The 16,646-nt window shown below is 39.5% G+C and overlaps 1 protein-coding gene across 1 annotated transcript; it reads right to left on the bottom strand.

Moving 5' to 3' along the window:
- Window positions 1–305: 305 nt before the first annotated feature.
- tfcp2 (transcription factor CP2) lies at window positions 306–15,362 on the bottom strand. Its single transcript, XM_080470311.1, has 16 exons — window positions 15,015–15,362; window positions 13,108–13,293; window positions 10,572–10,723; window positions 9,196–9,272; window positions 9,003–9,108; window positions 8,684–8,790; window positions 7,620–7,772; window positions 7,376–7,486; window positions 5,776–5,864; window positions 5,590–5,638; window positions 4,076–4,169; window positions 3,471–3,561; window positions 3,241–3,347; window positions 1,783–1,925; window positions 1,606–1,657; window positions 306–1,523 (listed from the first exon to the last, which is right to left on the bottom strand). Exons 2-16 carry the CDS (start codon window positions 13,227–13,229, stop codon window positions 1,486–1,488), a joined length of 1,491 nt encoding a protein of 496 aa, XP_080326437.1. The 5' UTR covers window positions 13,230–13,293; window positions 15,015–15,362; the 3' UTR covers window positions 306–1,485.
- Window positions 15,363–16,646: the final 1,284 nt, after the last annotated feature.

The following is a 16,646-nucleotide window of genomic DNA, read 5'->3' as shown; positions in this document are numbered from 1 at the left end:
ATCATTTTGGCCATTTCAGTTAATAAATATAAGTAATAACGCAACTATTAAGTTGTAAAAAGTGTTATAAAACATTTCAGTTAATAGCTGGATAAATGTTTTCCAATTATGTAAGAAGATATTACAATATTGGCTGGGTACTAAATCCTCAGAACAGCATGAAAAAAAAAAAAAAACAGCAGGCAATGTAATAAGATAAATAGATGTGAAAAAAATAGATGCTTTTGCAGTTTTTGTGCTGGATACTCATTTACCCAGGATACAGATCAAGCAGCACGTTCTCATTTATGGTTTATTATTTTATTACATGTATGGCTAGTTATTTTACTATTGGCTGTATTACATTTTAATTGGTGAAAATTGTAATATTATCCAGGGGTACATTATAGGCCATTATTACATTATTGTTTGATGCAATGGGCCCCACCGAGCCATCAATGCCAAACATCCTGAGATGAATGAGATGAAGCAGTTCTGAGAGGAAGAACAGTCAAATCCTCCTTCTGAGCGCTGTGCAGGTCTCATCAGAAGCTACCAGAAGCGTTTAGTAGTTATTTCTGCCAAAGGAGGGTCAAGCGAGCATTCACTCACTTTTTACAACTGTGCATGTTAATTGGATATGCTTGGTAAGAAAATGAATTATTAAAATGGTCAGTATGATATTAGATCAGGCACTTTTGTCTACAACTCTTATGCATGATTATTGTTGAGAAATGAGATATTCCCTCAGGTTCACATACTTTTTCTTGCCACTGTATAAGGACCTAACAGCATCAGGTAGTCAGAAGAACTTTTGGTTTTCCTCAAAAGTAACTAACGTTGTTTGCATTCAAAGATGTTTTGAAGCACAGAAAAGTTTCCCTTAACATCCTGGGGGCTGATTTGTGATGTATCGTGTGTCGAACTGACTCAACTGTGCGACTGTGTTAACTCTAGCATGTTTTCCGTAGATTCTAAAAAGCAATCAAGCACGAGGGTGGAGGAAGTCATGCTCAATCGCAGAGTGAAAGTCAAGTACTTTCATTCTCACTCGCTAATTATCGCCGTTTAGTTTTTTTTGTCACTCCTTTGTTGTTGGTCTTCAAAGCGAGCGCAGACGGTTGATACTGAAGCACGGGGTTTTGGCACACCAGATGCTCAGCTAACCAACAAGCGACGGCAGCTGTGGTGCCAGGAGACACAAGCGACGGAGGAAAACGCGACCATAGGGAGATAATGGCAGGGCGAGGAGAACACTGTTGGTTCACTGTGGCATTAAGAGAGTCACTCCCTCGGAAGTAAGACAGTAAGGTATAGCAAGGAGAGGGCCAAGGGCTTCAGTCACATGTTCCTCCTAGTTGGCCTTGAGAAGTTTCTTCAGGACCCCCCCCCCCCCCCCCCCCCCCAATGTGTTCCTGGAACAGCGAGGAGAGTGAAGCTGCAGTGGGGCTGACTGGTTGGGGTCTGAAGCGGAGAGCGAGGAAAGGCTGTTTTCCCACGGAGTATTCACTTCAAGATGATGTGGTAGCCATCATTCGTGTCATCTGGAAAGGAGAGAATAACTTTAAAAGCAAGTTGAAATATTACAGGCTCCTTTAAGAGAATCAAACCACCGTGGCTCAGTACCTTTCATTGTGTCCAAAACAAAACAAACTTCATCTTGAAAGTTCTGAATCATCTGTGTGGAAACGAGCAAATGTTTGATGAATGAGTGGCAGCAAGCGGAGTAAAACTACAGCCTCTATTGCTTGTACAACATCTGCTCAACGTTTTGCAGAGCGGGAATTGTAAAGACCACCTCACCTCATCGCTAACCAGCACATGTATGCCAGTGGGCCCCTGTTTAAAGATCTGATTTATCTGTCTGGGCGAGATGCTGAAGAGCTGAGCAATCTTCTCTGTCAGCTCACCAGCTGTGAGTTCGTCCAGGTAAATGGCGTGATAAACTGCAGGGGCACAAAAAGCAGATGAAATAAGAACAGGGGGAAGCTGGAAGGGAAGGGAGGAGCGCCTCGAGGTGTACACAACATTTTGGGAAATACCACGGCTTCTGTCAAGTCTCCCTATAGGTTTATATGTATTGTGTAAATGGTTATCCGTCAATTGGGACAAGAGAAAGGCGGAAACCCCCAAAGCCACAGCTTTGTCCAAACTGTCAGGGTAAGCACTGTGAGGTGTACAATAATGAAGGTATTTGTACGATCTGTGTACGATCAATAATACCGACAGAGTCTGAAAGTCTGTGACCTTTCTGTGGCTGTGATCATCCCGTCATGGTCTGCTCGACACTTTTCCCTGCCATCTGTTCTCATGTGACACGTTTCCATACGATCTTGGTTCAGCGTGCGATAAGAGTGAGTTTTGCTCACAAGCATGATTGCCTGAAAGCTCAGCCGCGATGGGGGAAACACACTGCGAGTTTTGTACCGACGTCTCAAAACCCTGAGCTTCAGCAGGAGGTAATTAAAGACACAGAGTGATACAATTTAAATATGGTGCTACTTTAGGCTCGTTCATGGCAGATTTTTGATCATTTCCTCCAAAATACAGTAAAATAGTGTTTCAGTTCCCACTTGCCAACGCTGGCCGCTGTTTGAAATCACGATCACAAGTTTTGCGTTGCACCATTTCGTGCTGTGCACAGTAATACCCAGCATTATTTAGGAGTTTGTATATTTTTTTAGTAACCAGTTCTTTGTAATGCTTCTTTGTACAAGTTTAATTTAATGTCCCGAGCAGGAAAATCCGGCTTGACTGACACCTTCTGGTTTGTACTCGTCCAGTCATAAGTTTTGGATTCCATAAAGTTCCTTTATTTAATGAATCGCGGCATATCAGGACCGGAAGTTGGTACGGTGGGTGGCGTATGAAGTTCTGTTGACCACAACAGAGTTAAACAGATTTTAAAATGACAGACCGTGAACCTCTGAGCCCGTCCCGTCTATCAGACGCTGAATTAGAAAACGGCCTTGAGGGCACCATGAGTCATCGGACATTTGTTTTACAGCATGAGGAGGAGGAAATTTAACGAATAAATAAGCAAACATATTTCTGTAGGGCGATATTCTGAACAGATTAAAAGATACACAAACTGCAGAGACTAGAGGTCTGCATACATGGCTGCCTATCACTGCAGATGTGCTCAAAAACCTTTTAAAACACAAGTACATATATATATTTATATACACAGTGATGTGATGATGTTGTGACATGCCTGAGCCGCCCGTCTTTTATTTTTCTGGATCATAAGCATGGACTGACCGAAGAAAGTGTTGGCAGCAGCGTCTCCATTCTCATGTTTCAGCTGCTGTTCGCGCGACTGCTGCGACTCCTGACAGACGTAGATGGTCAGCCTGGGACGTACCACCCTGAGTTAATAAACGGCAGGAAAAAAAGCAAGTTCAAATGAAGTAATTGTTTGGGGGTTTGTTTTGGATGATATGAAATAAATTCTATTTCATAAAACCGTGACAGGATTAAGTGCAACCCACCGTCCTTTCAGTGCATTAAAAAGTCGTATACCATCAGCTGGTCCACAGATTTGGATTACATCTTCTCTGGTCAGCTTCAACAGGTCCGTCCCTGGTACACAAAAGAAAACAACAAGTTTTTGTTTTTAACCTCTACAAATCAAACAGTTTCTATGTTCAAAAATACCTCGTCAGCTCCTCCTTTTTATTTTGTCTGCACTGGCTGGTATTGCGTAGTCTAACAACATCAGTCCTCGAAACACCACTTTACACTTGATTCACAAAGAGCAGTTGATCGTTCAGCTCTGCAGAGACTTAATTATGACTCGTTCATTTCAAATAAACAGGCTGGAGCATGGCGAAAACAGACAGGACACTGCTCACTTTTATTGATCTGCTTTCTCTGAGCAAAAATAGCTACATTCATTTGTCTTTTCTGTGACAAACGCATACCTCCATGTAGCGATGGGTACCTTTCACATTTGAACCAATACCGTACTGATACCCGGTCCCTGGTACCTGGAAATCGCCTACTCGTCCACTCCCTCACAGTCACAAAGATGCGTTTAGGTACGGAAAACTGGCACAGTTTCATTTACGTGAGTCACCACTCGGTAGTAACTTACCTGAGAAGTTGGTGAAGAGTCGACAGTAGGGTGAGAAGCGATTTCTGTGAAGCCACTGTTGTGCATCCTGTGGCGTCGCAGCAGGTAACAAATTCTTAAAAAAAACAAAAAAAAAAAACAGAAAGTAAGTGTTGGTAGTTGCAGTGTTTATCTGGCTGCTCCCCTTTGCACAGGTTGCTATAACATAGACGGAGTTAGTTTTTAGAGCAGAGACCCTTTTCATCACACCCACGTGAAGGTTAAGGATGAACCTGTTGCACTAAGGAGGGAGCGAAAAACTAAAAAAATCAAACTGCCTTAAACAGTCAACCCAAACAAGAACCTATAAGGAATACAAATATATTACAATCTTTAAAAAGATGCACATGTTAAATGTAATTCAACATATTCTGCTCGCACGCGAAAAACATTACCCTTTGTCTGTATGTTTTTCATATTGGTGCTTCTCAAGCTTCATTATTTCTATCAATTAACCCATTTATCGAGAATTCAGTTGAAAATTATGCCCCAAAGTCTTATGGAATAATATTTCAAACTTTTACTCTGAGTAAAAAAAAACCTTATGTGCCATTTACACATGATATAATATGTTTAAAAGGATTATACTGACCAAAATCACACATACTGGACGATAATTCATTGGATTTTCATAAATGATATGGAGTATCATTGTCTTATCACATAATATATTGTATTATTGAATTTGATTATACCCTAAATATGAATTACTAAAATGATTACTCTGAATAGACAATTTAAACGGTGCAGAAGTGTCGATGATTTGCCAAAACGTCCCACTGAAGCCATTAAACCATTAAAAAAAACTAAAACAAAAAACTACAAATCTACTGAACTCCACTGAAAAATCAGGGATCTCTCTAAAAACATTTCACAGTTTGGATGGATGGATCAGAGGATCACTCTAAACTGTACCAGGGTTCAGCATTTCCAGCATTTGCCTGATTTTCTGTAGTGTTTCTACGTCGCCAGCTTGGATGCTTTTCAGATTCATCATCTTAAATCTATGGCGCTTGCTGCTTGGATTTGTCTGATCCTGGAAAAACACTGAAAAACCCAGGAAATAGCAGCAGGCTGTCTCTGTGAACAACTGTAATCCTGCGGTACACTGCACAAAGACAGCGTCCATATGAGTCAACAAAACAAGCTTAGTCACAGTGTTTTGAACCTGTGCAAAAATTATACTGTGACAAACTAAGCAGACAGTCTGTGCTTGTTTCCATAATAATTAGCTCAAGTAGGGATGGGGATCTCTTCATTTCTGTGATAAACAACCCAACTAAAACCTGAGCAAAATACTAAACATATCCGGTGACATACTCAGTGTATACAGCATGACATACTCTGAAGTCATGAGTTAAATAAAAAGAATCATTCAGTCATTATCTCAGAGATGACCTTATCTTTTTAAACAATCATTAACAAAGGTCCTTTTCTTTTTATTTGACACATCTGAAAGGGCGGTAGAACCAAGCGAGCAGCGACAACATACTCACATCTGCCACCTGAACCACCGGCTCAGGCTGGTGGGTCGGTGACCCGTTCCTAGAGAGGAGGAATAATTAAAACTATGTTAAAAGACACTGAAATCTTCAAACACCGCCACGTTGTTTTCACTCAATGAATAACATCCAAGCTGCAGTATTTGCTCAATTCTGACAGGAATAATGAAACACTCGTACCCTTCGGCCACTGGGAAGCTGTTGTGCGTGCTATTGAAGCCAGGAGAGGGGGAATTGTTGACGTAGGTGACCTCAGGCCAAGGGGAACACTGAACAAGATAAACAATTGTTATTGGGGCATCTAAATAACATGCAAGAGCTTTCTTTTTCCTTTGACATGCAGTATTACTTAATAGCAGTTAAAAAAAAAAAAAAGAAATGCCAAAGATTTAATTTTGCTCAGGAAACATATTTCAAATGTTGTTTTTTACTACACAAGTGCATCTCATACAGTTCACACACTCACCTTTTTCAAGTTATTTCTATACTTATAACCTAAAACGTGCATTTTCATGTGTGAACTCAAAATATAAGTTAATTCACTATTCCAATATGGCTTACGATTAAAAAAAAGGAAAAAAAAAAAAACATGGAATCTGTTGAGCATGGAAACATCTGGATTTTCGGTACAATAACAGTGGTTAACTTCTATCATGGTATGTTGTCATGGTAACGGAGGTGGTTACAAATGTCTATAAAGGCAGACGAGGTGTAAAAGCACACCTTACGGACAATTAGCTGTCTTGGAAACTGGCCGGTCTTCTTTTCCAGGAGCACTATTATTGAGAGGAGCGATCATAAGAGTGACTGATAATGCAAAGCTCATTTCAGACAAAGTTGATATTTAGTGGGACCAGTAAAATGGTTTCATGACTTTTCAATGCAAACTCCACATGTCTTCCCTTTATGTGAGTGCAGAGTTTACCTTCAATTGATTACATTTTGACATTTAAATATATTTTGATTATAGAAAATATGATCTCGATGCCAACGGATGACAGAGAAGACTGCTCAGATTCTGAGCAGCAATCATTTCTAACGTCATTTTATGATTTTAATGTCCAACAAAAGCTTAACAATAGACGGCTGTTAAAAAATGTACGCTTTTCTTAGCCAACACAAACAACATTTGTACATCATCAACCTCTTAAACGGACAGCCAGTCTTTTCTTTGTAACACAGCGACAACTGGACTGAACAATTTGATACGATAAAATAATATTGTCTGTTATACTACAGGTATAAAACAGTATGATTGGTTCATGTAGTAAAAAAACCTGGGTGAAGTTACTGAGGTGGTAAATAACATGTTAATATTTCTGGGTCTTAGATGTCTGACTAAGTGAAAGGGATTAAACTAATAATCCTGTCGGTCGAAGCGCAGACCTCTGAGATAATACAAATATAACTTTTCGTGATATTTCATAAGACTAAAACCACACAATTTGAAATATTTGTTTATGTGACACATTTTCAGTTTAAAAAAAAAAGAAAAAAGAAAAAACATTTGTTTTGCTTTTTGAAGTTTGAAGAAATTTGATCTGGTTGCCATTAACATGACTTGTTCTACATAATAAAGCTGGAGCAAAAACCTTGGATCTGTTGAAATACGATCATTTTGGATGAGAAACCAGCTTTGTATTCCTTTTTGTTTTTTGATGAGAAGTTTAAAACTAGAAACATATGATGGTGTGGGGTAATACGATTAGGCTGCATTTAGTTTTGATCCCATTCATCCAAGCAGTGATTCATGCCTTTGACTCAAACATAATCTGCTAACCTCAGTCAGGATTGTGGTTTCATAGGAGGGCTGGTACTTCTCCTTTTCCTGTGGCGCTCTCTTCTCCATCTTCTCTCGATCCGTCTTCTGCTTTCTGTCAGCACCTTTGGGCTGAAACAGGTAATGTGGAAGAAATGAAGCTTGTGGACATGAACACCACCACCACCACCAGAGGGGCCAATAAAGCAGATGGCCTATGAAAGAGGGGCTTTAATGTTCCCACTCTGCCCTCTTTTTCTCTCACCTTGAAAACTTTGACCTGGCAGGAGGCGGAGTGGAGATGCTCCGTGTACTCGCCGCTCTCGTTCTCTTTGAATGTGTCGATCTGGATGCGAAATGGGACGCCTTTCTCTCCGCCGTGCTTGCGCATGGTGAATTCTGTGCTGATGCAGTGAACCTTAAAAAAAAAGAGAGAGAGAGAAGAAAGATCAAAATACGCGAGTCACATATTTTGGGTCACTAAAAGTGATAAATCAACATATCTCAGTAAAACTGTTGCATTAAATATCCTTTGTTATTTCAAGTAAAGATAACATATAGGTACAATCAATTTCGTTTTGACCTGCTTCAGGTCCCAATAATTCCATTGAAAGGAGTTCAACACTACACAGGTGCATCTCTAAAAGTGTGAATACAACACACACACACACACACACACACACACACACACACACACACACACACACACACACACACACACACACACACACACACACACACACACACACACACACACACACACACACACACACACACACACACACACACACACACACACACACACACACACACACACACACACACACACACACACACACACACACACACACAATATGCCCGTTATCTTCAAATGTATGTTTTTAGACAGTGGGAGGAAAATGGGAGTATCACACATGCAAACCCCACAAAGAAAGTAACCCAGACTCTGCACGGTCCAATCATAACATACACATTAATAAATTATTTAACTCTGATTGTGATAGTCACGGGCACTGGATAAAGAAAACAAAAAGAAAACAAGAAAACAAAGCCATGCTCTTACGGAACAGAATATTATGAGACACGGCATTTTCGACTTGTAAGTAAACTAAAATCATAAAGAATGAATAAGTGTGACTTGAAATGTTTCAGTTTGTCTGTGATAAATTGGAAAAAAGAAATAGGGAAGTTTCATTGTTTGACTCACATTTTGCAAAAAATGCAGTATCCCACTGTATTCAAATTACTTTTTTTTTTTTAAAGATGCACCTGTAGAAGAATAGATTAAACAGCATGCTGCAAGAAAACAAGAGTTGGCCGTCATGCTACCTGAATAAAAACCGAGGTTCTTTTTGATGGGTCCCAAAGGAACTCCACAGTGTTAAGCTGAGTAGGGTTAGCCCTTGGGTCGATAATGCCGACTGACATGGGGATATCTGCAACGGATCAATGCAAAACAAGCGGTTATCATATGGGCTCTTGAATCACAGCATCTTCTTTGCAATACGGCCAGTGTCATCGTCATCTTACCAACATTGGAAACTACTTGACGGTTAACGTGGCTGCACAGCTACTTCTTTCCATTAGCAAAAAGTTGAATGAGAAACTGTTTTCAGTTTTTTTGTTGTTTTTTTTTTTTTTTGCTCACCAAGGTCGAGGATGCGATCCCCGGGCCGGTTCCAGCGCCAGCCCTCCAGCTGCTGGTGCTCCGTGTACTGAAGTCTCCGGTCATGAAACACCACACGGATGATGCTCTGAAATCAGGAGGAATTCATGAGCCCTTTGTAAAAGTTCCCTCTGACAGACTGCTTGTGCAAACACACGGCTGAACAGATCCGTACCTTCACCATTTTACCAGTGATTTCAGGAAGCTCCCCAATTTTCCGATTGTCAAGCATTCTTATTTCATAGGACTGTCCTGCAATCACAGTGAAAAGAAAAACACCTCAGTCACAAAAAGCAGTGCACCTCACACAGACACCCCACAATGCAAAAACCCGGCTCGTCAGAAAGCCAGACATGCTGATGACAGTGTGATTATAAAGAGTCATTTGGGAAAACATTACAAAAGGGTCCACGGATCATCAATGATAAGGTTAAAATGTTAAGTGAATAATTTCATGATTCAATGATTGAGTTAAAAACAAAGATATGACAGGGGGAATCTATATTATTCAGTTTTCTGTTTCATGATAGGAGTAATCTTTGTTCCAGTTAACGGATATAATGTAATAATGTAGTTTCAAGATGTGACACCAATTTGTCTTTTTTTTTATTTTTAGCCGTCTGCTGTGGGGCCATTGATTTTCAATAAACTGTCTAATTACCATGCAAAGAATTCACAGGGGCCCACCAAATAGTGTGGATTTTATCCATATTTATGGAAAGAATTTCAACAAACTGATTGAAAATGCAAAGTCTGAAACAGATCCTGATACTCAAACTACCAAAATTCAATCAGATATCACTTCTGAACTTTTCAACTTGTCAAGTTTGACATTTTAAAAAAAAAAAAAAGGTTTTAACCCTTTCCAACTTATTTTGTAAGTGGATATTTTATACGGCAAAAGGAAAGACATTCCATTTGCATCTTCTATTAAGTAAATGCACCATTTATGAGGTTTTTCCATTAACAAAAAGGGAATCTTTTCACATCAAAACATGACAAATCTTTATGTTACAGTCAGATCATCCAAAATGTCATTACATGATAATGTAGTACCACATCAATATGTGACACCAGTATTCCAACATGTCTTATTTTAATGTGCAGAGGACATTATTAGGAGTTCTTTCGTAAAGAACTAACATTAACCTCTAGAGAAATGAGGAATTTTATCCATGCTATGTTAACAACTTTCACAGGTAAATAATTAAGTGTAAAATGATATTCTCGTGCTTTTGGTTTTGAAGTATAGTCAACTTTGAACTAATACAGTCAGAAGGTGAAAATGTCAGGTGTCCATATTTAACTGAGGCTTGCTTAAAACATGCTCCATAAATTGTCTTATTCTTGTTTGGAGACGTGACAAAATATTGTGACGTCATTTTCATGTGGAGATTATATCCTCTGACCTAAAAAGAGGCTGGAAAATATCCATATATATTCTTTTTTATCGCCACGTCTGATCTGTACTGAATTTGGCATTTGACACTGGAGCTGTAACGCTTGAAGACTTTACACCAAGGGGAAAGTGGCTGGGATTCTGATGCTGACCTTGGTTGAGGTAGGTGAGTGTTTCGTCATGCAGTTTAACGGCTGGCGAGGTAGCTGCGCACAGAACATACTGAAAGGGAAGGATCTTGTTCTCAGAGTCTGGAGGCAGGTTGGACTCCTCCTGCTTGAAGATGGGGAGGGCAAGCACATCGCTGGAGAACAGGGACAAAACAAAAAAAACAAAAAGCACTGTCATCTGCCTGAAAGTGATCCCTTCATTCAGACATGAAGTTATATTATTATGCCATACAACAACATTCTAAAGGCCTGATTTATTACCGGAGTAGTAAGGCATGCGAAATTAAACACTGTTTAATGGTGCAAATGGACGATGCATTTGTAGGATGTGCAGCAGACTTGAGTGTGTAGATTGTGCCAATAACAAATTTGCCAAATCTTCTTTGTTTACCGGTTCATTCCGTTATTGACTCTCATTTCTTGGATTAGACCAATTAAATTCTGAAGAAACAGGACACGTTTGTGATTGAAAAAAATGTATCTGTCGCGCAAACTGGGGTCTGTAGCGTACGGACGAACCGCACATAGACACAACAGCTGCTCCTCATGCTGCTCGGCAGCCTGCTCACACACTGCTCTCTGTTGGCATCACATTTTGCAATCAGCATTTGTCACGCACATATTCAAATCTAACACGAGTCAATAAATAGAAAAATATTTTGGTTCACGTTTGGCGCCATGGTTTGTTCCTTTTTGGTGCATTGTTGTGATCCAGGGATCGGGTGGGCACAGATTACTGGCTTCTTCCATTTTTGCACTTTTAATTTAACTTGTGTTATGTATGTACATTGACAAACCACCATCACATAGAAGAAGTGTTTGTATTCATCGGGCGTTTGTTTCACTTCTTCAATTTCTTTTTGGGGGGGGTTAAATAAATTTGTTGACAAAAAATTGAATATTCACAAGTAGTTTCAGAGCATCTAAAAAGCCAAAAACAGATCAATTCTCCAACAACAAGCAAAATACTTGAGTCAGCTAAACTTAAATGTATTTTTATATAATTTATTATCATTTCTATATGTCAGCACATACATTATAGAGTAATATTCTCTCTAGACTTACAAAAAAAAAAAAAAACAACACATTAAATACAAAAACATGTAAAACTACACACAACTATGCAGATAGTTACACAACTGGGTTGAGAATATGTTGCATCGTAATAAGATAAATCTAATTCCCAACTAATCCTATTCTCCAAAGATAAAACTCGGCCTTGCTGTCGAAATGAGGAAGCAACAGTGTGAGCTTTCATCTGCATGTGGTGATTAATTTGCTTCCTGCTATCTCTCATTACAAGGTTCCACATGCTCATGCACGGATTTAAAGCGTCGCATTTTCCTCCTCTCAAACTGCCCACTGGTGCAGACACAAAGCCCCGCAGTCAGAAAATGTGAAGCGCTCGGCTTAACTAATCATTCAGATAACAAATAATTCATCTGTACTGAATTCCTTCGTTTAATAATGCGTCGTCACACCCGAGTTCAAGCAAAATGGGAGTGAGAAAGAAATCGGGAAACCACTTCAGGAATATAACATGAACTACAAACAACAAAAGCAAAACCCACAATCATAAAATGACAGTTAAGCTCTGAAAGGAAAGAAAACACACACACACACACACACACACGGCTGACACTGGAGCTGAAGCAGACGACACAGTTTCACAAACTTTAGATAGTAAATGTAAAGGAGGCTCTGCTTTCTCTACTGTCAATGTCTGCTTGTGTAATTACAACTAATATCTTTTAGTCTTGAATGATATGTTCTAATAAATATACTGATGTGTAGGAAAGCACTACACTTAAAGTCCTTAGCTCTGGAGTATTTGGAGAAATATAAGACCAAAAGAAAATAGATTAGCAACAATTTACAAGTGGAATTACACTGTATTGGTACTTTATGTTTCACAAAATTTTCAACTAAAGATACCAGATGACGCTTGTCTGCATATATTAATACTCCTACATCGAGGGCTATTTGATCAAGCTGACAATTTAAAAAAAAAAAGGTCAAAGATTCATATAAACAAGTTCATGACTAATGCAGGGGTGTCAAACATAAGGTCCGTGCTCCAAAACTGGGCCGCAAAACCAATCCGGTCCGCCAAACCACCAAGCAAATGTTAAAAAAAACACATACATATATATATATTTTTTAATTTTTTAAATACATTTTGTAAGACCTGAGCTGAAATATCGGTGGCGCTGCACTGAAAGCGAGCTACCTCCCCGTTATCGAACGAGCCTCAAAGCCGTGCTGTCAGGGTGGGTTTGTATAAACATGCAACAGCGATAAGAGAAGCTTTTTGGACATTTTACTGTATTTTGCACCAGAGGGCATCATTAAAGGTAAAGTAAGTAAATAAATAACTATAATTGAATATTTTTTCATAGTGGATAAAATAAGAGAAATGTTTGACAATATTCAAATGCAATTTTAAGCCACATCACACGCTCCTAAAATTAAACTCTCACACGCTCAAATCAATTGGAGTTTTAAACTGCAACAGTACCTCATGCTGTAGGCCCCCGCGCCGAGCTCCTGGCCGATGCCAGAGAGGCTGGCATCAAAGTCCTGCACCAGTCCAGACTCGATCACCTCGTCCGTGAGAGGCAGTTTGAGAGCCCACGCCATGGTGCCGAGGTGGAGATTTGATGGAGTGCAGTCTCAGTTAAAACGTTCACCTTGTCCACAAAACCTTTTTCAAAATTGAAAAGAGAAATATTATATATATATATATATATTTTTTTTTTAAGTAGTATTTTAAGCAAACATGATTCCAACAATAACACAATAATACAAAACATAACTAAAACAGTGACTGAGGAGGCAAAGTAAAAACATAAAGATATGATATAAAATGACTCCTAAAAGCATCAAAACAAACATTTGTACACTTGAATAATCATCCAAAAAATGCACTAGCTTAAAAAAGGGGAGAACCCACTTGTATTTCACAACAATTGCAGTTTAACTGCTTGACTCTCTTTACTCTGCTCCATCTAAACGCCCTGCAGATAGAACATTCGAAAAGCGCTTTTCATTCAATGTCAATGTTAATAGCAGACCTTTGACTAAATTTTCGTTTACTTTGAAAGCACATTTCTCAGATGAATAGGAAAACATAAATTACGCACAAAACGAGAGGCACTTGTGTTTGGTAGATCAACGCTTACACCACTGGTACAAAAGGGCTCCTTTTATTATTGTGCCACATTTTGTAAGAAACACATAGTTATAGGATGAGCAGCAGCTTCTAGCCCATGATAAAATCCACACATCTCTGCTTTTCTTTGCTGTTGACTCTTTGGGATTGTTTGTGGGACTGGATGAATAAAGTCTGAAGAAACAAGACACGTTGACAATTCATAAATTCATTCATCCAAACAAACAGAAGCTTTCGTAGAGTGTGGAAGAGCCATACACTGCCACACCCGCCTGGCACCTCCTCCTCACGAAGGCCTGCTCACACCCTTCTGTGGCGGTCCCATTCTTTACCAGCATTTGTCACATGGTTATGCCGAGCACTCAGGCATTAATGTCATACTCAATTTGATCCAACAAGTGATGAGTGGAGTTGCGGTCAGGACTGCTGGCAGGCCATTCTATCCTCTCCACTCCCAAATTCTAGAGGTTGTCTTTAATAAACCCTCAGCAGGGGCCACCCTTGCCATCTTGGAGGATAAAGTTTGGTCTCAGATTGCGGGGATGTAGGATTGCCACTGGATGTATAATCTCATCCGGATATCTCAGACAACAGAATCAGCAAAGGAAAGCTGTTTCGCACTGGCCGATGAGGTTTTGCTTAAATTTGCATGGGCACAGCACAAATGCATGTTCCTTTCAAATTAAACACGGGAAAGAAAGAAGCATAATAATCAGTGTGTGCAGTGATTGTCCCTGACATAATATAAACACAGCAGATCCTCAAATGTTGGTGGACTTTCGTCGTTTTTATGTATTATTCTTTACTCCCCTGTTAGAGGCCTTGAGGCCTGAATGCTGACTGTTATCTGGCACTCATTGGCAGGGTGATTGAGTTCTCTCCATTCTGACCGGAAGCCTGACAGCCCATCGTGGCTCCACAGAAGAGAAGGACACCAAACAGCTGATAATTTGTAACATGTGCAGAGGGATAGTCACAACAAACTGTCTTGTCAAGGCTGATTCTGAGGGAAGCCTGGTAGTAAATGACCCGTGGAATCATAGCCTTTAAGGTGGAGTGGCATTCAACATGTTCTTTGCCATGTTACTACTGTCTCTCGTATTGACTCCAATAAACATCGCTGCTGAACACATCTATCCTTCAGCTGGAGTTTTTCCTCCACAACAGCAGCTCACACATGTTCACAGCGACTAAGTCCATCTTTCTCCTTATTTGGCTTCATAACAAAATGTAAACAGAAATGCAAAGCTTACCTAACGGAAAAACGTGTAGCAGCTGGCTCACACCCTGCGATACTTTCACGCCATCAAGTCGCGCTACTCCGTCCAGGCACTAAAATAAACATGTCGAGCTAACGAGTTAGCCTGACACTTCAGTGAGCTACAATGATGCTGGAGCTCCTTTATCTGCACTGTCGGGCTTCCACCGGACCTGAAGGGTTCCAGTAAGCACATCTATCCACGAAACTGCGTCAAAATCCCATCAGGTTTACTTAAATGTAGGGGGAAATAATGTCTTGCTTTTGTTTGTTTATCTAGCTTCGTCGGGGGAAAGAGCTGCCGTAAGTTCCGCTTCTTCTTCTTCGTGAGTACTTGACTACTGTATATGCACGACTCGTTATCGCCACCTACCGCTGAGTTTTATATACTGATACTGTCTGTATCTCGCTGAGTGTGTGTGTGTGTGTGTGTGTGTGTGTGTGTGTGTGTGTGTGTGTGTGTGTGTGTGTGTGTGTGTGTGTGTGTGTGTGTTGTCTTATAAAAATGACTCTGACATTTAAAATAAGAAATTTAATATGTTAAAATCCTGGAAATGGTGCCAGAATTTGTTTTTATCAGTTTGAATTTGGAAAAAACATGGAATTAGGAAAGAAAACACAGGAAAATGTAGATCATAATAAGGTTTACATTTGTATTCAAACGTGATACACATACATGTGAGTGATGGTCTGAAAAGGGGGTACAATCTGAAGATATAGAAAGTTTTAAAGAATAAAATGTGTTTAGAATGACCTCCCTTCCATTTCCTGTGTAACCAATTGTTGAATTTTGGGAAATTGGTAATAGGGGCTCCATGTGGTCCACATGTGTTTTCAGCTGTTCCTTGTCTGACCTGACACAAAACTATTTTTATGCACAACCGCACCATGGTTAGCACTCGCCTGACAGTGAAAATGCCACTCCATGGAGTTCTCTCTGTGCGTTCATCGGTTTTCTTTTCTCAGTCCAAAAACATGCATTGTTGAATAATGGGTAACTCTTTGTTGGTGAGATTGTCTCTCTATCTCTCTGTTTATTCTGTTCTGGACTCATGAACTGTCCATTGTGTGTCCTGTCATGGCCATATAGTCAGTTCCGATCTGTTGAATAGAAGATAAGATGGATGGATGAGACAAAACAACACGGAGTGATTAATAAAGACAAGGTTTATTTCATTTATCTTACAGAAAATGGCAAAAAAAGCATTCATTTGTTATTCTTCCCTGGTTCAGCTGAGACTTGAACTTTTAAATCACTTTGTAGAGTAAAATGAATACCTGCCTGTATCTTATTAAACTAACTTATCTTCAGCTTAATTGGGTGTCATAGTACACTAAACAGTATCATATATTGTCTCCCCATGTTAAACATCAAGGTAAAGATGTTTCCTTTTAATGTTATTTTGATGGTAAGATACATCTCATAATATAAGGCGTATCATTTAAAAGGCATTAAGAAAGTGGGGCATACAGTATGTATCACACGAGTGATATGTATCACAGTATAACTCATTAACTCTTAACATTTCTGATTAATGCATATTAGCTCTTATATTCTGCAGTATTTTACATTATAGCTGCATAAAAAACAAAGATAATTTGTTGCTTGTCAGGTTGATAATTGGGA

This window comes from Lipophrys pholis (assembly GCF_963383615.2).
Source record: "Lipophrys pholis genome assembly, chromosome: 8".
NCBI classification, from domain to species: Eukaryota; Metazoa; Chordata; class Actinopteri; order Blenniiformes; family Blenniidae; genus Lipophrys; species Lipophrys pholis.
This window is presented reverse-complemented; position numbering and strand designations above follow the sequence as displayed.